Genomic DNA, 14,242 nt, shown 5'->3' with positions numbered 1-14,242 from the left:
TAGTGGTCCTAATGAAGTGACCCAAGCAATTATATTACTCATTGAATTTGTGGCCTGATTTATGTCTTTAATTGGACTTTGCGAGGCTTTACAAACTGAGCGCACTGTTTCCCCTTTTGTTCCGGTCTTCTTTTTCATGTACAAAAGGGTAAAGTTACAGGTTAATGACTTTATTCTTCTTCTTCTTCCTCACAGCCTGTCAATGTTGCATGTGCACATAAATCACTGTATCACGACAATCCCAGCAGCGGTGTAGACATGTCTTTCGTATAACGTACCGCTTACTCACTCTCAGACTCTCAACACTTGGTTGAAATCGAGCCTGTTGGAGCTCGCTGACAAACTGAAAGTTCTTTTGTCTCCTCACTGAGGGAAAACTGTCACAAAGGGCCGTACTGTAATAGTGCATCTTTTTTGAACTACACACTTGATGGGTAGACAGACTCCAGAGAGAACTGTTTGAATACAACCATTTAAAATACAATTCCTGTACAATGTTTAATTTGTCACACTTTTTGAGCCTTGAACAATAGGGGCGCTGGCGCCATTATTGCTGTTCCTGAAAACAAACATAAAAGAGGCATTAACGGCGACAAAGATGCGTGACATGAGGATCGGGAGCTTCATTTATTACATAACCTTTCCCTGTGTTTCTGTTGTTTAGAGCGAGGGCTGGAAGAGATGAAGAAACTCTTGCTGCTGCTGCTGGGCTGTGCCGTGCAGGTCAGCCACTGCATGAATTTGTTCCATTAATAATGAGATCACTGTGGAAGTAAATGTGTACCAGGATTTGAATTTGAAATGTAAAGTGATCACATTTTCAATAGTTGTATTTCAGTGTAACGTTTTAATGCTGACAATTCAACCGGCTACGATTTTCTGTCTAAAATTCACTGTCGGTGCCCCACCAGGCAGGGTCAGAACCGAACAGCCAGCCAATTGCAGTTACGCTTTTTTTAGTCATGTGACATCACATACTTTACATTTCAAATTCAAATCCTGGTGGCATATACTTACTTCCGTAGATCACAATTATTGGGGTATTGTGGTTTTGTTTCCGGCATTTTGAAGAAATAACTCTTTCCGAATCAAATTGATCCAGGGAATATTTTCACTGGTCCTGAGAAACAAATGTAACAGCCCAATACCATAATCTCCTAAATCCCATTAAATTTTGTATTTTTTTTTTTAATTTGGTAATACGTTAGAAATGACTTCAGATTCTCTTGTCTGCAGATTTATGTTTCCCTTTTTTTCATTTTTCATAGTTTTTTGGGAGGTGGGGCACCAGCACTTTTATCCAAATTCAAGAATTTTCAAGGGTGTCTTTAATGAAATTATAACAGGCATTCGTTAGCCACAGATTTTCAGTATTTGTAGTGTGACTTTTCCTAACGCCCCCCCCCCCCTCCCACCCGCAAATCGCTAGGGGTCCGCTGCATTCCGTTAATCAAAGCCGTAAATGAATGGAATCAGAGAGCTGCGGTGTGAACTCATCATTACTTGTCAAACGATTTCTTTGTTAAATTTCATTTAATCACAGCTACAATGCAGATAACTTGGGGTAAGATTTTAAGTGAACGAGAACTATTTTTGTCGCCAGTGTGAGAAAAAGGAAGATTACATCGAACGCATCCAGACTCTGGATTTCGACACCAAAGCTGCCATCGCCTCCCACATACAAGAGGTCAGCGTCCCTCACGTTCAATCCCCCAGAATTCTTCTCCCATCGTCTCACTGATGTTCGTTTGATTTAAAGGTGACGCACAACCAGGAGAATGTGGTGGACCTGCAGTGGCTGGAGAGCGGGGAGCTGCCAGTTGAGGGCCTGGAGAACCTGTCCAGGAACCTGGCCTTTCATCTCAAACACGTGGTGGACGACAGGGACATGCAGCTCGAGGTACGGGGATATCAGATGAGGTTTTGTTGCTTGCTGGTTGATGGAGAATACAGGGCGCCATGTTGGTTCTGTGTCGACGTGGACCATCACTGGCATAGTGACTCAAGTGGTGCACCAACTTACCGAACGAACTGCCACACTGTGTAGCATTTAGCAGCTAACAAACCAACTATGGACTTGAAGGTGGATGTAGCACAGCATTTAGCTGCAGCTAAGAGATGACATTTTTCTACTTCCTTGTTTATCCAGAATGGATGGATTTTTAATGCTATATAGAACTGTGCTGTTCCTGTTTATGTGATTTAACTAACTACCTATCCTCAGTTTTTCGAGACCGCGGTTCTTGCAGAATGGATGCTGCCATGTTGAGTCTTGTGGAAAGTTTACCACAAGTGCGCGGCCTCAGGAAGGAAAGGGTTGCAAACTGTCTCATGGATGAAAGATTAGGGTGTCTGTGTGTGTGTTTTTCTTAGCATTCATGCATCAGTTGAGTTTCCAGCCATAGAGGGCAGATGCCTACAACTGATACACTGTGTGCGCGTGTGTATGCTTTTGTGCGGGTTGTGTGCGCGGGGGTGTGTGTGTTTGTGGGTGTAATCGCCTCCAGATTATCAGTGTGCTGTCCAGAAGTTCTCAATTAAAAGTCCATTTCCTGTCACAGCCTGGGGAGCACAGATTTGTGTGTGTGTGTGTGTGTGTGTGTGTGTGTGTGTGTGTGTGTGTGTGTGTGTTGCGGGGAGCAGTGGCGGTGGCATTTTGAGTTACCCTCCTATGATTATTGAAAGGACTACCAAGGTTTTCTTTAAATGGATTTGTGCCAACATGAACTCTTCTCCTACTGTGGTCCAGACTATCGTGGAGTTGACCCAAGAGAGGGACTGCGTTCAGCTGTCCCCGCTGTCCGCCGGTCCGGCCCAATCGCCCAACGGCTCCCCCAGTATGAGGAGGACGGAGAGCCGGCAGCACCTGTCCGTGGAGCTGGCTGATGCCAAGGCCAAGATCAGACGTTTGCGCCAGGAATTGTAAGTGGCCAATTTGGTTCTGTATAAGGTAACTCGGTACTGTGTTGCTCGTTGCTCGTTCTGGGAGAATGGACTGTATTTTTCCCGTCATACTGATTCAAATGGGCAACTGATTGTCGGACTAATATTTTGCTACTTCCTGGTTTATGTAGAACAGCAGATGGTTCCAGTTTGATCCCAATGGACCTATACATTCCCGCTAAAAGACTCAAATGACTGACTGACTGACAAACTAATTAACTAACTAAAATGATTTGCTAATCCTTGGTTGTCTCAGAATGGAAGGCCCCATTTTGATTTAGTGTTGGGCTGAACCTTTACTGTCATATATACTGTAATTTCCAGCCTACAAGACGCAACTTTTTTCACATGCTTTACACCCTACGCTTTATGCGGCGCTAGCGTTAGCGCTGCACTGGCCCCGCGCTAGCGTTAAATTCTTTCTATGTACCGAGGCTTATAACCAAGTGCGCTCTGCAGGCCGGTAATTTCTGTAGCAAAGATTTTCTAGCTTCTTGGTGCAGGCAGAATGGAAGGTGCTGTTTTGATTTTGAGTTGGACTATACCATGTTATGGTTACTCTTTGGCAAGAATTATCGTCTATGGCCGACTGTCTAGCTAGCTAGATGGACTACAATTCCTGCCAAAGTGATGGCCAACTACCTAATCACTTGACTGACTATTTAGCTAAGATGTAGCTACTTCTTAGTTCATGCTGAGTAGATGGTGCCATTTTGATTCTGTCTGACAGTACCATTCCTACCATAATGACTCAAATGGCCAGCCAGCAAGCTAAGCTAAGCTAGCTAAGATTTAGGTACTTCCTGATTCATGCAGAATGAGTCCATATGACCATTAATAATGCAAGTCTACCATCCATTGTGTATTTAGTGCAGACCTCTGTCTGAACCAACACTGTAATACATAGATAGATGGATAGATATTATTTTAATGAATTATAGAGCTTCCGTTCACATTCAAGAGTTTGTGCTTTCATTTCAGCGTTACAGTCAGGTAGGTTATCACTTTTTTGTAAGCATAAAAGCTGGCGTCATGAGGCCTGGACAAGACTCTGTAGTACTTTTAATGAGATTGTTTTGTTCCGCTTGCAAAGATGGCGTGTTAAATGTTAAAATCCATGACAACAAGTCTCCTCCAGGGAAATTGGACCCCTTTTATTGTGGCGCTCCATCACTACAGGCGCCACTCTTTCCTTGGAAGTGGAACAGTGAATAAAAGCCAAAGTCATTGGCTGTTGTTGTTTTGTGGTTGCTGTGGTATTGTCACAAACTACCAGACAAATAAATATAACGGGCACACAGTTGGTAACTAGAAAGAGGATGGACATAGCCTATCATGTAGCAGCTAACAGGGACAAGTAGTGACTTGACGGTAGAAATAGTGTCATTTGTTCACGAAAAAAAACACCTTCAAGCGCTAATTTGCAGACATGGTGTAGCATCTAACAGCTAACTGACACAGTTAGTAACCAGATGATAAAAGTATCTTAGCGTTATGGCCCTAATGGAACCAACCAGCTAATGGAAGGTTTGGATGCCCTCTCATTTAGCTGCTAACTAACATGCTAGTGATTAAGTGCAAGCGTAGTATAGCATCTGGCAGCAAGTGACAGTTTCTGACTACAGGAGGTGTAGTATTTAGCTGGTGTCTAACATGGTTTTGATAATTGGTGGTCATACTGTAGCATTTAGCTGCTAAGGGCTAAAAGGTGACCATATCATACTTAGAATAAAGGAATAACAGAGTTTGTAAATATAGCAGCACACGTTGTTTGCTCAGATGCAGGGCGTGTTAAACCGTTAGTAACCTAGCCAGCTGCATGCAAAGCGGGAGCCTGCAGCTAATCTGCTAGGCAGGATCTGACAGGTGTTTGTGATTTGGGTAAAAGAGGTGGACGAGGGGGGGGGGGGTATCTGCCTACATGCGAGCAAAATGCATAAAGGCATCTCCATGAAGGATACCATTGCCTTTTTGAGACGTGTCGTGAAATATTTGCATGTCGGTTGTTGTTTATCTTGGAGTTGTAACTCTCATTTTCTGTTGAGTTTGACACTCTGCAGACGGAGTTTGTTGGAAGTAGTCAGAGTCAAATTCAGGTCAGGGTGACTGGGAAAGATACCCATGCACGACCGAATGTCCCACAGGATACTTCATTAGGTAGACTCTGTTTACCCTGGTGTAAAGCTGTATAAGTACACTTCCATACATTTTATTGTTAGGTCACAAGAGTGACTGCCCACCCATCAAGTGTGAAATTAAACAAGTAAATCTTTTATGAGCTGCCAATTTCTGAAAGTTTGTCGGTGAGCTATTGTGAAATTTGCTAAATTGTGATGTCACAAATGGGTTAATTTACATAATGCTGCACCCAGATTCGCCCAGCACCATACGGGATGGGGTGAACAGTCATAAAATATTCTATTCAATTAGTTGAACACTCATCATTGCTGCTTTTGCAGAGAAGAGAAGAGCGAGCAGCTTTTGGACACGCGGCAAGAGTTGGAAAACATGGAAACGGAGCTCAAGAGGATTCAGCAGGAGGTGAGTGTCACAACAACAAAGTAGTACACCACCTACTACTCGTGTGCATTGTCCCTGCGGATCTTAATTGACTTCAGCCCATTAGCGGCGGTTATAATTGGCACTGCGTTGAGTGTGTAGCGGCATCCTCACGCGACATTCGGCAGCTAACTGAGGTGGAGGTCAAGACAAAAGAGGGCACTGTTTACCACTCCAGAAAAAGAATTGCCTCAGAGTCGGTATCATTTGACCGTCAGCAAAATAGTTAAGTAACTATTCATTAAATAGTGTAGTAACCATCTCTTAACTTAGTGTACTGACGGACACTAGTTAACGTATTTTCCACATTATAAGCCAGACCTAAAAGCCTTTACTTTTCTCAAAAGCCGACGGTACGCCTTATAATCTGATGCACCTTATATTTGGATCAATATTGAGCCTTTTGTGCAGCTCCCTCTAATGGATGCATAATGTAACCCCAACCTCCACTGTGGCATCTATTCGATCTGCTTTTTAGTGCAGAAAACGCAGTAACCAGCAAAATGAAGGAAAAGATATCCTCAAATAGAGGCCTCCTTTATGGCCCCCCCCCCCACTTCATTTTTGTTTTCAGCAAAAGAAAAAAAGTTGGGTAACTTATTTCCAGGGATATTTTTGTTCATTAAAGAGTTAATTGGTGAGCCCGTTATCCAAACCATCCACTTAAGAAAAATAAATGCCTCCTGTTTACATAGAGTTCCTAGTGGCTAGTGTTCACAAACAGACATTGAAGAGTTAAAAATGAGTCCATGATGTGGAGTGTGTCATCCACTCGATAAAAGCAAATACTTCCCTCAAATACATGCTTCCTTTTTACCCTCAGAAGAAAGGAATGTGGACTAGCGGTAATCACCTCCGTTTGTAGAAAGTGAGGTTATTTGCCAACGTGAGTCAACAGCTGACCCCAAGATGTGGAGTATGCATCCAAAAAAATGAAATGTACCGTAATTCCCGGCCTCCAGCACACACCTGGTTATAAGCCTCACCCAGTGCATCTGTGATACAAAAAAAAAAAACATTTAGTACATACATACGCCGCAGAGGTGTAAAAGCCGCAAGTGCCCACATTGAAACACGAGATATTTACAAAGACTGTACACAGAGAGTTTAATGCTAGTACCGCCATGCTAATGCTAATGCTGCGCTAACAGGGCCGGTAACAAAAAAAAAACATACCGGTAAAAATCACTGAGACACAGCAGTAACACGCTAGCGCAGCGCCAACAGGGCCGGACCGGTATAAGTCACTTCCTCGGCACATATATTCCACCGGCTTCACTCTTACCTTTTCCACTCGAGTGCCCCCTTGCGGCCGTTAGAAAATAAAACCACAAGTTAGCCACATCACCACATAAACCGCAGGGCTGAAAGCGAATTTAAAAAAAAAAAAAAAAGTCACGGCTTATAGGCCGGAAATTACAGTAAACGCCTCCCTCAAATAGTGAGTTGAAGCTTTCTTGCTTATTAAAACGGCAACACCAAAAGAGGCACATAAGCAGTTTTTCCTGATTTTAAAAATGCATGATTTTCGATCAATTAATCTACTTTGTGTGTCAACTCCTTTAGAGCTATCAGCTTCTGTCGGACGCTCGCTCCGCCCGGGCGTACCGTGACGAGCTGGACGCCCTTCGGGAGAAAGCCATCCGTGTGGACAAGTTGGAGAGCGAGCTGAGCCGCTTCAAGGAGAGACTTCACGACATAGAGTTCTTCAAGGCCAGAGTGGAGGTACGGCAATTTAAACCCATGCTGAAAATGAGATGAAAGAGTAACATGATAGTTACAAAATAAGCTCGCTTCAATTTCAGCTATTCAGGCTGCACCCAATATATGTCAGTCATTAGTTTTATTTCAAAGCATATTATGCAGCTGTGAAAATTATTCAATCTTTTAGGTTTTATTGTACATTTAGTCTTCATAATGGTTTTACCGCTAATACTACAAGCAATGCAGTTATTTAAGTAACTGTAGTTGTGTTGTCTTGTGTTATGTTGTCTTATTGCGCTGTGTGGAAAATTGTGTAGGAGTTGAAGGAGGACAACCAGGTCTTGCTGGAGACCAAAACCATGCTGGAGGAGCAGCTGGACGCCAGCAGGAGCCGATCGGACAAATTACACCTCCTGGAGAAGGAGAATCTGCAGCTGAAATCCAAAATCCACGATCTGGAGATGGTGAGACCAATACATTTGCAAATTGATGTTGTTTTTGCAACATGCAAAACTGAGCTGTTTCCACCAGGAGAGAGACTTGGACCGCAAGCGAATGGAGGAACTGTTGGAGGAGAATCTGGTGCTGGAAATGGCCCAGAAACAGAGCATGGATGAGTCGTTACACCTGGGCTGGGAGCTGGAACAACTGTCCAAAACACCAGAGCTCATCGAGGGTAAGAAGAATCAGGCGGCACGAACATCCTGGCGTCCTGCCGTTGGCTCTGCCTCGACTCCTGGCTCAAGTCCTGTAATTAATATTCGGCGGCTTCTGGAAGATAATCTGTTCTTTTGAGTTATTAAAGCTGTTAAGAGGTTTGACGAGCCAAGGATCTGGATAACGACTTGTTGTTTGTTGAAATGGCATTTAAGAGCTTTTAACGCCTGGAACCTTACCCTGTAGAGCTTTGTCTTAAAGAGAAAATATTATCCAAAAACCTGCTTTTGAATTGCTAATACCTTATGTGGTTGGTTCTTCTTGTGAAAAACCCATTTCTCCTTCAATTAAAATTTGCTGATAAAGCTGCATTCTTTTCTGCTTCAGCCCCTCAGAAGTCCCTCGGCGAAGAAGTGAACGATCTCACGTCCAGTCGCCTCCTGAAGCTGGAAAAGGACAATCAAACGCTGCTGAAAACGGTGGAGGAGCTCCGAGGAGGCGTCGGTCCGGACTCTGTGACCAAACTGGGCAAAGTTAGCCAGGAGAACCAAAGACTTAACCAAAAAGTGAGTCATATTTTTATTATTAATCCTTGCGGAGGCGCACCTCAGAGCTCTGTTCTTGATCCTCTGCATTTTTTTTTTTTTTTTTTTTTTTTTTTACAATGTAGCTCAGTTTGACAAATGGATAATTTTCATCTCACTTTAAAGCAGATACTTCCCTCTGATGGCGAGGCCTTTGACCTTTTCCCACACCAACAGAAGTACTGGAGAGAAAAGAGCAGAGAGTATTTGGAGAGAAGCAGAAAAGGACCATGAAAGCAAAGCCGTAAATCCCAGCAGCCTGGCTTTGCCTTTTCTTTGCCCGCTTAGTGACAGTCTAAATACCCCTCGCCCAGAGGAGCCTCTCTGCTGGGAGTTACGCCCACCGTGGGCATACTCTGTGCCACCTTTTATAATTTTGCTGTTCCTCCCACACAAAACCGAACGTTTTATATCAGGGTGTATTGATGTCCTTCGCAGGAGTGCTGAATAAATTGAATGCAAGTTGTATTAAAAGGAAAATCTAATTTGCTGTGGCCGTGCTTTAGATAATAACAGTTTTATACACACAATGTGGACCGCAGAGATAGTGACATTAAAATAGTGGAGATTACTCAGATCACAAACACCTTTATCCCTTATTTTTACATTTTGCACAAAACTTACCACTTTATTTGTCCATTTATCTTTGCATTAGCCTTTGCATTGGTATTGTCTAGATCATTTTCCATTGTACATAGAGTAATTTTCGTGATGTATTGTATGCCGACTGCATCAAACTACTGTATTCCTCTGAAACCTTAATTTGAGTCATTATAAATGAGTTGCCGTTAATGGCATGAATCAATACTTGTATCATAGATGGGCTTTTGACCGTGTTTTGATGGGGAACGTGAATGATCATTTTTTTTTTTTAGTTCACATTGTTAAATAATAATCTTAAACTATCACATAAAACGACCATACACACCACACACACACACAGACACAAATGTGTCTAAAGTGGTATTTTGACTAAGGAGTTAAAGAAAAAGAGGGACGTAAGAGATAAGCTCCATAGCTACATCAGTAATTTTATATTTGGCATTTAGTTAACAAACGGCTCCTGGATGAGACGAGATAGCTGATCAAGGATCCGTTGTACATGATATGAACTCTATTCTTCTTTATGCCAACCTGACTGTTTTGTGTGCAGATGGAGCATCTGGAAAGTGAACTGGCGACAGAAAGAGAGTCACTCCGCAGCGCGGAGTCTTTGAGCACGGACCTGATGAAGGAGAAGGCCTTGCTGGAGAAGACCCTGGAAACGCTGAGGGAAAACTCCGAGAGACAGGTACTTGTGTACGGTGCTAATAAACATTGCACCTTAAACCTATGACCTTCATTTTGTGTCGAAATGTTCTGACTGCGGCATGTGATTGTCTCGATCACATGCGGCAAATGTGACCGTATGTTATTCCTCCTCTTGGGAATGTGTGACACACAAACAAAACATTCATAGATCTTTTTTTTTTTCCCCCCTGGAAAATTGTGCAAAATATGAGCAATGACTGTGCATTTTTGAAGAGGAGCCTCCTGTGCGACTGTGGACTAGTTGCAGATAATCTCGTTCTCTTGTCAGGGATCCACAGGGACTCCGTTGCAGTTTGACCCAAATCTGACACCTTTCATTAGCTCACGTTTGATTGGTGAAATACGGCGCCATATGCTCTGCTCTGAGATTATTGTACTGCGCTAATCATGGTAGTGAGAGTCGATTCTAGTGCAAGTAACACTGTGCTACGGTATATTGTACGACACTAAAAGTGCGCTTGAATTCTGCTCAGTGACAGAGAAACTGTCTGAAAAGACCACGAGGTATATTTATCTGGTCATCAGCCGCCTTTTTTTTTTTTTAAATATACACATGTGGCTGGAACTCTTTGAAGTCGGCCCTCGTGCGCACCAAGTGTGCTATTTTCAACTTCCCAGATGTCTCACGTGAACCAAATTCATTTTCCACTGGGTGTAGTGCTAACACACTCTCTGGTTAAGTCATTGGTCTTCTTTTTTGAAGGTGCAACAACAATATTTTTTGTCATTTTTTTAGGAAAGTGCAACAACAATAGCGTTCTTCTTTTTTGGAAAGTACAATTTGATTAGTTTGTCTTTTTTTTCAGGAAAGTTCATTATCAATTTCTTATTTCTAGGAAAGTAGTGCATCATCAATAGTTTGTATTCTTTTTATGAATATACTTGTGCAATAGTTTGTCTATATTGTAGGAAATAAAGGATGAAGGATAAAATCATCCCCGGTACCGGTACTTCGATATGCCTCGGGAATGAAACGGACTGTTGTCGTCTCTGCAGCTGAAGGGTCTGGAACAGGAGAACAAGCACCTGAGCCAGACGGTGTCATCCCTGCGCCAGCGAAGCCAGGTCGGTGCCGAGGCTCGCGTCAAGGACGTGGAGAAGGAGAACCGAATCCTCCACGACTCCATCTGCGAAACCACGGGCAAGCTCAACAAGTTGGACTTCGAGCGGAAACAGATGAGTGAGTCGAGATCTCGGCCGGCGCTTTTTCGCGTCGTTTTCTTTTCCTCCCTCGGGTCAACGGTGCGGCTGTTTGTCTCCAGGGAAAGAACTGGAGGCCATGAAGGAGAAAGGCGAGAGAGCAGAGGAGTTGGAGGTTCTGCTACAGAAGCTGGAGAGGGACAACGAGAGCCTGCAGAAGAAAGTGGCCAGCCTGGGAATCACATGCGAGAAGGTCTCTTCTGGTTTACTAGTGCTGGGCAAGCGATTGTCTTCCAGGGCCTCAGTGAATTTTTGGGGATCGGACAAATGAGCTGGTAGATGTTGAAATTTGTTTGTGAATTATTTTATTTTAAATTTCTCATCAATTTATTCATCACTCACCCAATTATTTCGTATCATGAATGTGAATTAAGCTTTAACTTTACGTTGCTGTGATTTTATTTTACAATTTACAATCAATTATTTAATCAAATGGAAAAAATGAAATGAAAAGAGAAATTGTTACAAGACTATTGAGTTTTCAAGAATGCAGCAGGTCGTATGTTAAGAGCAATCAATGATTTCATTAAATGCATTTTTAAAATAAAAATTTGCAGTATGTACAATATTTGAGCAAACATTGCCAATACTCTAATAAGAAATTGATTTTTAAAAAATTAATAAATAGGTTTTAAGTACCCAAACTTTGAACGAAAAATACAATTTATGGAACAAATTTTATTGGACTCTTGATAATGTAAATGCTGAATGGGCCTTTGCCTCTTCCTGTTTGAGCCTGTTTAGTAAATTCCCTCAATTTCATCTCTTTGTTATCCAGGTTAGGCATAGTTTTATGTAGTTAACGTACCAGAAATGCATCTCTCACAGTAAGAGAAAATGAGGTTGGAAATTGAATAGTCCTGCCCATGTTTGAGGCAACCGTCTTCGTTTATTCCACTTGCAGGTGTCGGCATTGGAGAAGGAGAACACCGACCTGGAGGCGGAGAGCCGGCGCCTCAAGAAGAAGTTGGACGGTCTGAAGAACATGGCTTTCCAACTGGAGGCGCTGGAGAAAGAGAACTCACAGCTGGAGCAGGAGAACCTGGAGGTGCGACGCTCGGCCGAGAGCTTCCGATCGGCCGGGGCCAAGGCCGTGCAGCTGGAGGCCGAGAACAGGGAGCTGGAGAGCGAGAGGAGCCAACTCAAGCGCAGCCTGGAGCTCCTCAAGGCCACCACCAAGAAGACGGAGAGATTAGAGGTAAGACAAGTCATCTAATGGTGCCTCATCACAATCACACTGCAAAAATCTCATTACTTTATCGCCAAACTGATCCAGTCAGTCAGCTGAGGCCTTTGGTCTTCCACTCTGACCGCTTCCCCTCACCCTAGGTGAGCTACCAGGGCCTGGATACGGAGAACCAGCGCTTGCAGAAGGCGCTGGAGAACAGCAGCAAGAAGATCCAGCAGCTGGAAGCTGAGCTGCAGGAGGTGGAATCAGAGAACCAAACCCTCCAACGAAACCTGGAGGAGCTGAAGATTTCCAGCAAGCGCCTCGAGCAGCTGGAGCAGGAGGTGGGTTGAAAAATGAAGCAGAGATTGTAAGAGAAAACACATTTCCGACTTCTCTACTTTCGTTGTTGCAGAATAAGACGCTTGAGCAAGAGAGCTCTCAGCTGGAAAAGGACAAGAAGCTCCTGGAAAAGGAGAACAAGCGGCTGAGGCAGCAGGCCGAGATCCGCGACTCCAAGCTGGACGACAGCAACCAGCGCATCTCCTCGCTGGAGAAAGAGAACCGCACCATGGGCAAGGAGATGATCTTCTTCCGGGACTCGTGCACGCGCATCAAAGACCTGGAGAAGGAGAACAAGGAGCTCGTCAAACAAGGCACCATCGATAAGAGGACTCTCATTGCGCTCAGAGAGGTTTGTGACGGTAAAATTAAGTAATGGCCTGCTTGGGGTGCACAAAATACCGTAAATTCTGGCCTACGGAGCGCACCTGATTATAAGCCTCACCTAGTACATTTGTAAAGGAAATACCATTTGGTACTTACATAAGCCGCACCTGTGTAAAAGCCGCAAGTGCCCACGTTGAAACCGGCATTGAAACACGAGATATTTACAAAGAAAGATGGAAAACAAAGAGTTTTCAAAGTTTTAATACCTTAGGTTAGCTTAACATAGCAACAACACAGTAGCACCAACAGGGCTGGTTAAAAAAAATAAGCATACCCGTAAAAAAAAGAAAAACAGCCGCGGCAGCTACACAGTAGCAACACAGTAGCACAGAACTAACAGGGCCTTTTTAAAAACAAAAAACAAAAAAAAAAACAGATCTAAATTATTGCAGCAACACGCTAACGCGGCACTAACAGGCCCGTTAAAAAAAAAAAAAAAAACCATACAGGTAAAAATCACTGAGACATGGCAGTAACACAGCAGCAACACGTTAGCACAGTGCTAACAGGGCCGGTTAAAAAAAATCACTTCCTCGGCACATATATTCCACCATCTCACTGTTACCTTTTCCGCTCAAGTGCCCCCTTGCGGCTGTTATAAAAAAAAAATGCACAAATTAGCCGCATTACCACACAAGCCAGAAGGTTGAAAGCGTGTGGAAAAAAAGTCGTGCCTTACAGGCCGGAAATTACGGTAAGTAAATGTTCATTTGTGTGTTTGTAGGAGCTGGTAAGCGAGAAGCTGCGCACGCAGCAGATTAACAATGACCTTGAAAAACTGACACACGAACTCGAGAAGATGGGCCTGAATAAGGAAAGGCTGCTCCTCGACGAGGACTCCGACGACAGGTACCCGCAAGTTCACTCGGAACTAGGGCCGTCATTTCGGGTTGTACTCACGGGAGTCCAAATAAATCAGGTCTGTGGCCTACTTCAGATTTAGATGTCGTGTATTCAAATAATTGGAATGTATTATGAGTCATCCTGTGGGAGTGCGCCAACTAAAAAGTAGCCCATCATATTGTTTTAAGAAAGGAAGGAAATCAGATGGTATCACGTCGTCGCATCGTGTTATTTTCTGCAGTGTGCGATGAGGATTTTTCACTCATCAGTGTTTGCTGCTTCTGTTGTCATGAGATATTTTTCTTTCTTTCTTTTTTTTTTTTTTTTCTTACCAGGTTTAAGCTGCTGGAAAGCAAGCTGGAGTCAACGCTGAAGTCCTCGTTGGAGATCAAGGAAGAGAAGATCGCCGCCCTTGAGGCCAGACTGCAGGAGTCGTCCAACCTCAACCAGCAGCTTCGGCAGGAACTCAAGACCGTAAAGAGCCACACGGACCAGAAAAAAAAAAAAAAGAGTTCCAAAGGTTTTCTTCACTCCCTGTGTGTGC

General features: G+C 43.5%; 1 protein-coding gene across 7 annotated transcripts in view; it reads left to right on the top strand.

The window, feature by feature from the left end:
* Window positions 1–14,242, top strand: part of ccdc88ab (coiled-coil domain containing 88Ab) — a 68,749-nt gene that overhangs the window by 32,645 nt on the left and 21,862 nt on the right. For all 7 annotated transcript variants that reach the window (XR_009797358.1, XM_061836589.1, XM_061836590.1 and 4 more), the window contains 17 exons: window positions 665–723; window positions 1,604–1,687; window positions 1,760–1,900; window positions 2,750–2,922; window positions 5,403–5,484; window positions 7,069–7,227; window positions 7,524–7,670; window positions 7,738–7,882; window positions 8,251–8,429; window positions 9,601–9,738; window positions 10,755–10,938; window positions 11,021–11,151; window positions 11,863–12,156; window positions 12,288–12,470; window positions 12,542–12,820; window positions 13,580–13,704; window positions 14,034–14,172. Coding sequence is in view for 6 of the 7 variants with exons in the window: in XM_061836589.1 (XP_061692573.1) it covers window positions 665–723; window positions 1,604–1,687; window positions 1,760–1,900; window positions 2,750–2,922; window positions 5,403–5,484; window positions 7,069–7,227; window positions 7,524–7,670; window positions 7,738–7,882; window positions 8,251–8,429; window positions 9,601–9,738; window positions 10,755–10,938; window positions 11,021–11,151; window positions 11,863–12,156; window positions 12,288–12,470; window positions 12,542–12,820; window positions 13,580–13,704; window positions 14,034–14,172 (2,642 nt within the window). In the remaining variant the exon portion in view is untranslated. The remainder of the gene's footprint in view (window positions 1–664; window positions 724–1,603; window positions 1,688–1,759; window positions 1,901–2,749; window positions 2,923–5,402; window positions 5,485–7,068; window positions 7,228–7,523; window positions 7,671–7,737; window positions 7,883–8,250; window positions 8,430–9,600; window positions 9,739–10,754; window positions 10,939–11,020; window positions 11,152–11,862; window positions 12,157–12,287; window positions 12,471–12,541; window positions 12,821–13,579; window positions 13,705–14,033; window positions 14,173–14,242) is intronic.

The sequence above is a fragment of the Syngnathoides biaculeatus genome, chromosome 12 (assembly GCF_019802595.1).
Source record: "Syngnathoides biaculeatus isolate LvHL_M chromosome 12, ASM1980259v1, whole genome shotgun sequence".
Classification (NCBI taxonomy): Eukaryota; Metazoa; Chordata; class Actinopteri; order Syngnathiformes; family Syngnathidae; genus Syngnathoides; species Syngnathoides biaculeatus.
This window is presented reverse-complemented; position numbering and strand designations above follow the sequence as displayed.